The sequence below is a fragment of the Clinocottus analis genome, unplaced genomic scaffold (assembly GCF_023055335.1).
Source record: "Clinocottus analis isolate CAN_PGR_092001 unplaced genomic scaffold, fCliAna1.0.p SCAF_6, whole genome shotgun sequence".
NCBI classification, from domain to species: domain Eukaryota; kingdom Metazoa; phylum Chordata; class Actinopteri; order Perciformes; family Cottidae; genus Clinocottus; species Clinocottus analis.
Window position 1 is genome coordinate 21010812 of NW_027176218.1, and position 12500 is coordinate 21023311.

Below are 12500 nucleotides of genomic sequence, written 5' to 3' on the forward strand. Positions count from 1 at the left end.
TAGCGACGCTAAATGCATTGAAAGAATTCAACATCTGGATGTGCCAGAATGTTCTTCGGTTAAATAAAGATAAAACAGAAGTTATTGTTTTTGGTCACGAGGATGAATGATTGAAAGCGAGCGCTCAGCTTTAATCACTGATGTTAAAACCCTCAAACCAAGCCAGAACTCCAGGTGTACTTATGGATTCAAGTCAGCGTAGCATCACCTGAAGAATGTATCAAGGGTTAGAGGACCTATGTCTCTTCAGGAGACCTGACTCCTGTAACGGTGCGTTCACAGGCCTCTGTAAAAAAGCCAATCAGAAAGCTGCAGCTCGAGTTCTCACTGAGAGGAAAGTGGATCACATCGCTCCAGTTCTGAGGTCTCTGCTCCGGCTTCCTGTCCAACAAAGACTTGACTTTAACATCCTGCTGCTGGTTTCTGAAGCGCTGAGCGGTTCAGGGCCTCAGTACGTTTGTGATCTGCTGCGACCTGATGAACCATCAGACCCCTCAGGTCCTCTGGTTCTGGTCTACTTCCTGTTCCAAGAGTCAGAACTGAACATGGAGAGGCAGCGTTCAGCTTTTCTGCTCCACATATCTGGAACAAGGTCCCTGAAAGCTGAGACCCTCAGAGACCTTCAGCTCCTTCAAATCCAGCTTGAAGACGGTTCTGTTTCCGATTGCCTTTAATTGAACCAGATTTATGGATATTAGTCAATTTCTACATCTCACTCCTGCACCTTATTCCTTAAACTGCACTGCAACTTTTATTCTTTTTATTTTTTCTTGACTGTTTAATGTTTCCTTAACTGTTTTAAATCTGCATCATGTTTTGTTTTTAATGGTTTCATGTGAAGCACTTTGAATTGTCGTTGAGAACAAATACAAATAAACAAATGCACTTGCCTGACTTACCTTACCCATATATTTGGTCTATATTTCTCTCGATATCTCTGTCATATTGACTCATGGTTTATTGAATTAGATGCAGATGAAATCTCTTCTTTACTTGTATATGAATGTGATGAAGGCAGCACTGAAGATATCATTGCCCACATCCACATGAATATTAAAATCACCTATAACAACCTCATCAGTCTTAAGGACCAAACCTGATAGAAACTCAGAGATTCAGGATACGGGTTGAAGTAGAATCGTCTGTATTGTTTTCCAGGTTGGATGTGAGAGACTAAGAACAAGGCTTTTAAATGAGTTCTTTAATTTAGGTTTTGGATGTATTAATAGTCAAAGATGGCAGCTCCTCCACCTCCTCGGCCGAGGCCTCGAGGAATGTGAGTATTAATATGACTAGTAGGACTAGATTCATTGAGGCTGACATATTCTTCATGTCTCAGCAGGTTTCAGTCAGACAGAACAAATCAATGTGAGGATCTGATATTCATTTATTTACTAATACAGCTTTAAAAGTGAAATATCTAATATTCAGGAGTCCGTGTTGAATTATCCTATTGTGTTGCACTGTTGCGTTGGTGCTTTTGTGAGGAGATGTTCAGGTGTGCTCTGATGAAAGTGCAGAGAGACTACAGGTCTGCTTGTTGGTTTTTGTAGCTTGAGTCACACTAGAGACTAAACGTGAGGATATTTCAGTCTCATGCTATGAGTCTCCCGTTAATATGAAGGTGTGATGAAGCCCCAGGAGACACCCTGTCAGCTACGATATGATGCAGGATAATTAATGACATGTATATTTTAAAACGTATGGAAAATATGGCAGCGTATTGCTGTCATTGTGAAAAAAAAAGGTAAAAAGTGTTTTGTTTTAACTGGATTCTTCTCACATTATGGAAATGTGTATTTTTGTGTCAGAGTCTCATTTCATAATGTTCTATGGTTTAATAATGTTTTAAGAGAACAAATATACATATTGTTCTTGTTTTAAGGGAAACTTTTATATTTATAATACAAATAATGACATTAAAATCCGGTTGTGTTGGTAGAATATCATTTAAACCTGTTTTCTTAACAAGCATAAATTGTTGCCGTTGTGTTGTCTAAGTCGTTTCGCAGGTTGCTCTTTGTGCGCTTCTGGAAAAGAAAACATGTTGTAATTGTAGACTCTTCAGACACAACATATTATAAATACTTCCTTATACTGTTTATTTCCTGGGGCAGTTCAGGCTAAAATGATTTTTTGGTTCGTCCTGGTGTGTGTAACTTTCCATGCCATGCTTAATAGTTCCTGTAATGAGTGTTGTTTAACTGTTGAGTGAGCCAGTCTTCTGACGAAGCCCCGGGCTCTTCGTCCTTGGTGAAGGTCAAACACAGAATAAAACCACCCCTCGCAGTAAAGCCTCCTTCATACAGCATAAGTAACCGAAAGGCCTCGACAGCTGTTGGAGAAAAGGTTTGACACAAAACGTGTCGTCTTACCTGTCGCTTCAACACAAATGGAGTTATCACAAACTCGTGGCGGCGTCCAGCTGGCTGCCTACCGGCCCAGACTTCCTCTTCCAGTCGTCAACGGCAAAGCGGCGCCTGAAGGGTTCGATGCGTCCGGCTACTATCACTGCGGTGTCGATGGGAGCGGTGTCGCTTCCCTCGGATCTGATGCTCTAACTGGCTATGAGACGCTGGACGCGCCGCCACACTACGACTTCTACGCCAACACGGAGGTGTTTGGCCGACAGCGGCGCTCCAGGCCATCTCTGTACCAGCTGCACGCCAACTCTGAGGTGAGGAGTCTTTCTGAAGGAAAGTATCAACCCGGTGAAAACTGTGGAAGCAATTTGGGCTCCAGACCGCTTTTTCTCCTGTTTGGGTCGTCGTAGGAACCCCAAATTAATTCCAATACTTGTGTTTATTGTATGTATTTGTTCAGCAAAGCCTTGGGAAAAAAATGTACATCTGCAAAAAAAAAACACTTTTAAACATATTTTGATAATAACTATGAACATCCAGCATGATATGAGCCAGTTTCCCCAAAAATGCCTCTTAGAGCGGTCAATAAGACACCTTTTTGGAAAAATAAGGAGCTAAAGAATCAGAATCTGCAACAAAAATCACAATAAAACAAAGTCTTGGTCTGGTAGGAAGGAGTTTCAGTCAAAAAAATGACTTATTTTATGCCAAAAGATTGTCTGAATGGGGCATGCTGGGACTTAAAATGGGCGCAGGAGGTTTTTCCACTCACAGTTTCCAAAAGGTTAACAGAAATGCAGGTCGTAAAACAGAATCTTGGGTCCAATAATACAACTTGCTATTAGAACTGGCAGCTTGAAATTATTCATAAAAGCTTTCAGTTCAGAACTGTAATGTGAGACAAAGTCAGGAAAGGCGTTCCCAGTGTTCCCAGTCCTGCTATCCACGTCGCATAACTCCATAAGTTGGACTAATTTGTATTATTCTTGATTTCTGTGCGTGTCTACTACCTCGAGTGTTGATTATCTATAAAGTCTCCATGCAAGGAATGTCTTTCATCATTTGTTTTCATTGTCTGAGTTTGGGTCTAAGATAAAGGTTGTTAATTGTAAATGTGTGATTGTGGATTTTGGACTATAAAGATAAACATGCACTTGACTTTACTTGACCAGGTTGATTCCAGACCTCCCTTATACGAGGAGACAAGAGCTGAACAGATGAGAGGAGGCGACAGCTCAGAGGAAGATGAGGAAGAGCAAAAGGAGCCACCACCGGAGCCGACTCGCTTTGGCTGGGTTCAGGGAGTCATGGTAGGCAGGGCTGGACTCTGGGATATAAATACGTACATCATTATTAGACTTTTTTCTCTTTTCTCTTGGCATTAAACAACTTTACTGTCGCAATTATGTGGCTGCATGATTGACTCGCTGGCAATCATTTTGCATCACACAATCCATTTCCATTGGACTGTTTTTCTGATTATATTAAATTGACACGTACAAACAGGTAAAGCATGAAACGCCATACTTCCGTGACTTTTTCCAAATTGTTTTCCACTGTTTCAAGTTTGACTTCTATCCTTTTAATAAGTCTCCGTCTTCTTGTTGCACGCTCCTTTTAATGGCACCAGAATAAAGAATTGGTGCCACAGTTGGTTCTTTCGAGACACTCAAATTATCATATTTGCATTTCCTTTTTCAGATTTCATGTAAATTCTGTTGAAATGTGTGCTGCATTTGAATTGAAACCTGTCTCGGGTTAGATTATGTGGATTAGCTTTCATGAGCGGAATGTCAATCTGAGCACAGTGCTCCTTTGACAGGAGGAAGAACACATGCAGTAATACGAAAAGCATTTACAATAATAATTTACACTTCTGAATAAATCAGTGTCTCACCAGGAAACAATAAATGTGCAAACATCTTGAACTGTTATGATAGAAACACCACGGTGTCTGTAAAGTAATCACACTGCACTATATCACTATATCACCTGGCTAACATCTCCAACAGCATTTTTTAAACATCTATAATCTATAAATGGTCCACACCATCATAGTGTGGTAGAGCTTAGGCTGGATTATTGTGTTTTGGTTTTGGTTGTGTAAAGAGTGTCTATCGCTTTTCTCTTTATTTATTTTTGCACTAATGTATGCGGCCATCGAGAGAAAAGGGTCTTTTTTTCAGAGCGGCTCTTTTGTGCAGCCCCTGTGACACGTTTCTGCCAGAGAAAACACTAAAGAGACATTCAGGCTAGAAAGAGTTTCCTCTAGAGAAACCCCTGACAGGCTTCATGCACTTCAAACGCTGTCTTGGTTTAACCAGATCTTGTGTAATTGTCTGTTTGTAGATCCGTTGCATGTTAAACATCTGGGGGGTGATCTTGTACTTGAGGCTGCCGTGGATCACTGCTCAAGCTGGAATAGGTACGTCCACCACCACCTGTTGATGTGCTAAGTTCATTTCACCAAAAACTATATGAGCGTGGACCTGCCTCACTGTCATCCTTTGTGTCCTTCTCTGTGTGTCTTTGTGTCAGGTCTGACCTGGGTGATCATCCTGCTATCCTCCTGTATAACTGGGATCACTGGTCTCTCAACCTCCGCCATCTCTACCAATGGCAAGGTCAAACGAGGTCTGTTCCCTCATGCGTGACTCTCTTGAGGTTCATTTTACCATTTAAAAAAAAAAAGAAATCGAGGTTTACTGACACAGAAAAGGCCCCCACCAAAAATATTAAAACCAATATTTTCATGGATAAGGAAGCCTAACAAGGTAACCAAGAGATTAAAAACCAATTGGCTGATAGAAAATAGTTTTTAGTGTATTTTACAGCTGATTTAAGACACGGGTCGCCACAGGGCATGGCACGAGAAAGCTAACACAAGAGGAAGGTTGAATACAAAGGATATTAATAGGGATTATTATAAGAAAAACAAAACCTGTGTATCGGACATTGACTGGCAGTGATTTCTAGCATGATGGACATGTACATGTGCTGCCTGCTATGCCCACTTCTGTCTTCAGGTGGGACTTACTTTCTGATCAGCCGAAGCCTGGGCCCAGAGCTGGGTGGGTCCATTGGTCTTATCTTTGCTTTTGCCAATGCTGTCGCTGTGGCCATGCACACGGTGGGCTTCGCTGAGACCGTGACAGACCTCATGTATGTAAGTAAGATGTGTGTTCATACGCAAGTGGAGCAACTTTTGCAATACTGTACAGTCTTCTCAATTTTCTTTCTCTTGAAACACACCTGAAACATTATTAGGAACATGGAGCTGTCATGGTGGACCGCATCAATGACATCCGCATCATTGGCATCATTACAGTCACGTGTCTCCTCGGCATCTCGATGGCTGGCATGGCGTGGGAGTCAAAGGTTAGCTCAAACAAATATACGACAAGACCATCGTGAACTGCCGTTGTGATGACTAACACGTTGTTGGGATTTTAAAATGTACATAAAAAGACGTATCTGATGTCCTGAAGGTGAAGAATTCATTATTTCTGAGGGAATCCTTCTATTGCAGAGCATCAGACGAGAAGATCAATACCACGTATACCTTTATAAAGCCGGAGCTAGCAGCAGATACTTAAGTTAGCGTAAGACCGGGAGCAGTAAACGCATCACAATGGTTATTGCTTTTATTTCAAGCCGGCTTGTTCATCCTCGCTAGTGTGTATATTTCTATATGCATCCACTGGACCGTGTACCATACGTATACTACTCATTATATGAATACTTTCTGTCACATTCATGTAACATTGCTCATTCTGGTCACATGACATCTGTTGCTTCTGTCCATCCTGGTAGAGGATCCTCCTTTGTTGCTTTATGAAGGTTTCTTCCCTTTTGTACCCTGTTAAACGTTTTTTTATTATCTTTATTTTGGGAGTTTTTCCTGATCCGATGTGAGGTCCTGGAACAAAGATGTCATGTGTACAGACTGTAAAGCCCTCTGAGGCAAATCTTGTATAAAACAAGATAAATTGAATTAAATTGAATGTTTACTGTACATTCTGCCCTCCACAGGCACAGATTGTGTTCTTCCTGGTCATCATGGTGTCGTTTGTCAGTTACATTGTGGGAACGATCATTCCTGCTTCACCCCAGAAACAAGCCAAGGGGCTGTTTAGCTACAAAGGTGACCGTTCAGTCCTCGCTCACAGTGTCATATTCCTGCAGGCCAGTGCAAAGTTTCCTCTTTCAATGTAGAGCAATGTAATATGTGTGTGATGGTTTGCACACAAAGGACAACCAATGTTTCATTTTCTCCCTTTCTGAGCGGTTTTGATGAACAAACTATTTCACATTCAACAGCTGAAATCTTTGCTACCAATTTTGTCCCTGGCTGGCGGGGACCAGAGGGCAGCTTCTTTGGCATGTTCTCCATTTTCTTCCCATCTGCCACGGGCATCCTGGCAGGAGCTAACATCTCAGGAGATCTGAAGGTATGGTCATTTGGTTCTTTCTCTCTTTTTATTTTCTTGAAAACTCCTAAATTTAAAAAAAAAACACAGAGTTGAGAAGGGAGGGAGCAGGATGGCTGTATGGGAACATGATGCTTCAGTCGGGGCGAGGTCAACGTGGTCACATGACAGATGACCTGTCCACACAAGTACTTCATTACCCAACAACAGGAAAGTAAACGTGAACGCTACTTTGGCATCTGCTGCATGACTCATGAGTCACTATGCACAACATCAACATGCTGAATTAAACACGTTCTCACACTAACAATGTGTTATATATGAGTGTCTCGTACCCCTTTATGTTGTCGTGGTTTATATGCAGACTATAATCTGATCATAACAATATGCAGACCATAGCTCATAAAACACCACACAACTCAGTTTGACCGAAAAGTGTTGACTTGATAGTGTTTTATTGTAATGTGAACAAATAGTTGACTCAAAAGATGATAATCAGAAACATGAGTCAGACTGAAGAGCTCGTCCAGTTTAACTCTTTCATCAAAGTCAAATAAAAGAATTAGCTGAAGCACAACACCAGAGAGAATACGAAATACAGCAGTTTCATCACTTTACAGCAGTTTCATCTCTTTACAGCAGTTTCATCACTTTACAGCAGTTTGATCACTTTACAGCAGTTTCATCACTTTACAGCAACAGCAACGTAACGTTGGTAGTTTGCCAGCAGGTTTAACAGATGATTGAAAGTTTTTCCAAGTTATAGCAACGGTTATTGACATGATCTGTGTTTGTCTTCATGATCGTTTGTTCTCATGAACGGCCGAATGGTGCGCCACTTTAAATGTTGCTGCTGCAAGGAATTGTGGGTCGGTTTGAATGTGAACTGAATCAGGGATAGGCATGTATGTCCATTGTAGAAGCACGTCCGCCAAAACTCCGGGGTTAAGTTACTTGTTAAAAAGCTATGTTTGAGTCTTTTGTCCTCTGCTTCCCAGAATCCAACAGTGGCGATCCCCAGAGGAACGTTAATGGCAATATTCTGGACCACCATTTCTTACCTCATCATCTCTGCAACCACTGGTACTGTATGTCCCAACCGCCTGTCAAACCTGTGTGTTAGACTGCCTTGTACCGGATAGTGAGTTGGAATCACAGTGTGTTGATGTGGTTTTGCAATAATGACTAACTCTGTACCCTTTTTCCTCTTTATTAAAGTCTTCTCATCAAAAGCTTTAGAAGATGTAGACTCTGAATCGCTGTGAAATAACTGCAGTATTCTGCAGCATGACCAAACACAAGAACATCTTACAAGCACATCTAGTTAACAAGTCGGGTTGTGTAACTTATTAACTGACTAATGTTAGAGAAGCGCTGACTCCGAGGCTAAACCTGAGCTGGTAATCTGAAAAATGATTCTGTAAGGCCGGACATCCACTCTTGAATAGTTTAATTGATATTGCATGAGTTAATTGTCAGTTTCTAGTGGAGTTGTGTTGATGTTTCGGTGTGACAGCTGCAGGAAGGAAGGAAGGACCTCCACTTTCTCTCCTCCACATAAAGATGGAAGCCCAGCACGAGGTGTAACCTGCATGCTACAATGACGTAGATGTCATGGTTGCGCTTTTTGTATCCTACTTTTTAGGGAAAGAGGAGTCTTTAAACTCTGCAGTTGTCTTTTCCTAACTCCTTCTGAGTTCTCCTTCACACCTTTCCTTGACCTCATGATGTTTTCTCTCGAGATCAAGAAACAAAAGGTTCGGAAAAGACTTTTCAGCCCTGGTGACGTCTGCACGCCTCTAACCTTCTGGTCACAACGTTAGAGCACCCTCTGCTGACGTTAAAGACAAGAGTCGACTTCATTTAAAAGAACATTTCTTGTGTTTAGGGTTTTACAAAAAGGGTTAAACAAATCTGCAATGTGTGTGAAAACAGGTGAATTGTACTTTTACATTGGTCAAAAGAGTCAATTTGTTGATAGCTAAGATTTGGTGTGTGTTCATATGAATAACCTTAATTGGTATTATTTTCCTTAAAATGTATTAAATAAATGACCAGCTATTTATTATTGCATAATGCAGATCAGATGATTATAATTATTCAATCATCTTTCATTCTTATAAATTGTTTGTTTGTTTAATTCAGTCAATCATTATAATACAATACAATATTATTATTATACTATACTATATGATATACAAAAACAGAGACTGAAAATGTATAAGTAGAAGCAAGAAATGCTTATATATTCCTATCCTAAATTAACATCAATTAAATTAGATAATTAATTAAATTCAGAGTTAAATATTGAATAATTTGGCAGTAATTTCAAAGCAATTTGAAATATGTGACTTGCTAATTATTAACTACTTAACATGACATTTGAAAATGTATTGTTTAAACAATGGTTTTATTTCTACCATCAATCAGTGCCATTAAAATATGCAAGACATATTTATATTCAGGATTTACAAACACTCATTTCATTATTTTTTTGGACTTGAGGTTAAATCATCTCGTGTATGCATATGCGTCCTTTTTCATGCACGCTTGTATCCGTGTGTGTTTATTTCCTTCCAGGAGCTTGTGTGTTGCGGGACGCGTCGGGCCTGTTGAACGACACCTTGTCGCCCTCCTCAGCTGGGCAGGATTGTGTTGGTTTAGCTTGTCGCTATGGATGGGACTTCACTGAGTGTATCACCAATAACACATGCACCTACGGCATCAGTAACTACTATCAGGTCAGCACAAGCCGCTCACAGGACGCACGCCTGAGTTAATGTGCTCGCTTTCAATGCAAAGCCGTGTGGTTCATGTAGAATTATCTCATTTTCATTCTGAATCACAAGTCAAAGCACAAGCGTTGGTTTGGCATAAAGAAGCTGGACATATACGATGAAGAAGACACTGACTGGAACTCTTCTGGTGAGAGAGATGAGACTAAGAAGTAAACCGTACATTTCTGTTTCTAGTCCATGAGCCTGGTGTCAGCTTTCGCCCCGCTCATCACTGCTGGTATATTTGGAGCGACGCTCTCTTCTGCTTTGGCCTGCCTGGTGTCCGCTCCCAAAGTCTTCCAGGTACACACACGCACACACACACACACGCACACACACACACGCACACACACACACACACACACACACACATACACACGACGCCGATGACTGTAGTGTTAATGACATGTAGTGTTGAAGACATATGTAGTGTTAAATATATGTAGTGTTGAAGATATATGTAGTGTTAAATATATGTAGTGTTGAAGACATATGTAGTGTTAAATATATGTAGTGTTGAAGACATATGTAGTGTTAAATATATGTAGTGTTGAAGACATATGTAGTGTTGAAGACATATTTAGTGTCACATATATGTAGTGTTAAAGATATATGTAGTGTTAACTATATGTAGTGTGGAAGATATATGTAATGTTAAAGATATATGTTGTGTTAAATATATGTAGTGTTGAAGACATATGTAGTGTTAAATATATGTAGTGTTGAAGATATATGTAGTGTTGAAGACATATTTAGTGTCACATATATGTAGTGTTAAAGATATATGTAGTGTTAAATATGTGTAGTGTTAAAGACATATGTAGTGTTAACTATATGTAGTGTGGAAGATATATGTAATGTTAAAGATATATGTTGTGTTAAATATATGTAGTGTTGAAGACATATGTAGTGTTAAATATCTGTAGTGTTGAAGACATATGTAGTGTTAAAATTACATGTAGTGTTAAATATATGTAGTGTTAAAGATATATGTAGTGTTAAATATATGTAGTGTTGAATACATATGTAGTGTTAAAGACATATGTAGTGTTAAATATATGTAGTGTTGAAGACATATGTAGTGTTAAATATATGTAGTGTTGAAGACATATGTAGTGTTGAAGATATATGTAGTGTTAAATATATGTAGTGTTGAAGACATATGTAGTGTTAAAGACATATGTAGTGTTAAATATATGTAGTGTTGAAGACATATGTAGTGTTAAATATATGTAGTGTTAAATATAGAAGACATGTGTGGTTAGAGCACTTTGAGTGGTTAGAAGAACAGAAAACACACACAAATACACCGGATAAAATTCATTTTGTGAATTATTTCTTTTCATATGTCAGAGCAGCCTTTTCCATATTTCTGTGCATGTTTGAAAACAAGCGTTTATTCATTACTTTTTCTGCTGTGACTAATAGATATGATTTATTTAGTGTCTGTGTCAGGACCAACTTTACCCTTTCATCGGCGTCTTTGGGAAAGGTTACGGCAAGAATGATGAGCCGCTCAGAGGCTATCTCCTGACATACATCATCGCTGCCTGCTTCATTCTCATTGGTGAGGCGTTGAAGAGAACCTCTGAACCCGGGACGACTTGTCACAATTATTCTCTCATAGGAAAGGAGAATGTTCTGAAATGAGAATGTGAACTGGAAAATTAGTAAACTGGAACTTTAAATGGGAAAACAACTGCATTTTGCTTCCTGATAAGATGGAAGTCTACAGCTGTTTATTTAAAAGATTACTGTTGCTGCTTCTTCTACCTTGCAAACCTTTGAAAATGATCGTCTGAAATAGGCCCCATATTAAGTCTCTTGGCCAAAACATTGCATTTCTTTTGACTGCTAAATAAAATAGATACAAGTCACATTTTATTATGAGGCAGCAGTAAGAAATATTGGGTTTGTAACAACAGCAACTTCACTTCAGGTTAATAACTCTGGGATTTTCCTAAATTCCGTCGTTTCTCTCCACCAGCCGAGTTGAACACCATCGCTCCCATCATCTCCAACTTCTTCCTCTGCTCATACGCTCTCATCAACTTCAGCTGCTTCCACGCCTCCATCACCAACTCGCCAGGTAAAAAGCTCATGCCGGGTTTATATTTCTGCAGCCGTACGCAATCTATGCAATGTGAGTGGGCTGGCGGGGCCCTCCAGCAACGCCAGGCAGACTACTGTGGGGGATCACGTATTGCATGTCATTTATTTTGTATTCACTCTCCAGGTCTTCAAATCCTTTGTCATGTGGTCTTGATAGTTTTGATTCAATAGTTCCATATGCTCTGTAGGGGTGGGAAACACCAGAGGTCCCACAGTACGATGTTATCACGATACTGCGATACATTGAGTATTGTGATATATTGCGATTTATTACCTTTATTTCAACCACAAATTGTCCTCAAAACTCTGTCAACAAAAAATAAATTGTTTTTATTATTCTAGGACCAAATAGTTTTTAATTGATTAAATACAAGATGGATACTTGGCTTCTGTGTATCGATACAATATCGACACAAAATATCGCGATACTATGCTGTATCGATTTTTTTTTTCCCCCACCTCTAATACTCTGTGACTGCAAAAAAGATTTTGTAGGAGTTGGAGGATAAGGAGGAGCTCCTGTGAACAGAATGATTAAAGTATATTACATTTATACAGAAACAACAACATTAAAGATTTAAGAAAACACATGAAAGCAGAGGAATGCAAGCAGCGGCAATATTCCCACCTGGTTTATCATCAACCCTTCCTTTTCTGAGCAAGCTTTTCTGCAGAAGTATAAATTAGGCATTCCTGGTTGATCGAGAGAGTGTGTAGACATGAGATGTCAGTGTGTGTGTGTGTGTGTGTGTCTCCAGGTTGGCGTCCGTCCTTCAGGTTCTACAGCAAGTGGCTGTCGTTGCTTGGCTCTGTGATTT

At 39.8% G+C, this 12500-nt stretch overlaps 1 protein-coding gene across 1 annotated transcript in view; it reads left to right on the forward strand.

The window, feature by feature from the left end:
• The window catches only part of slc12a3 (solute carrier family 12 member 3), a 27113-nt gene that overhangs the window by 7784 nt on the left and 6829 nt on the right, over positions 1–12500 (forward strand). The window contains exons 3-15 of the mRNA XM_068602306.1: positions 3536–3673; positions 4713–4788; positions 4902–4997; positions 5390–5529; positions 5631–5741; positions 6396–6507; positions 6684–6814; positions 7792–7876; positions 9374–9534; positions 9766–9873; positions 11014–11137; positions 11558–11659; positions 12441–12500. The exon at positions 12441–12500 is cut by the window's right edge and continues 96 nt beyond it. Of these exons, the coding sequence (XP_068458407.1) occupies positions 3536–3673; positions 4713–4788; positions 4902–4997; positions 5390–5529; positions 5631–5741; positions 6396–6507; positions 6684–6814; positions 7792–7876; positions 9374–9534; positions 9766–9873; positions 11014–11137; positions 11558–11659; positions 12441–12500 (1444 nt within the window). The remainder of the gene's footprint in view (positions 1–3535; positions 3674–4712; positions 4789–4901; positions 4998–5389; positions 5530–5630; positions 5742–6395; positions 6508–6683; positions 6815–7791; positions 7877–9373; positions 9535–9765; positions 9874–11013; positions 11138–11557; positions 11660–12440) is intronic.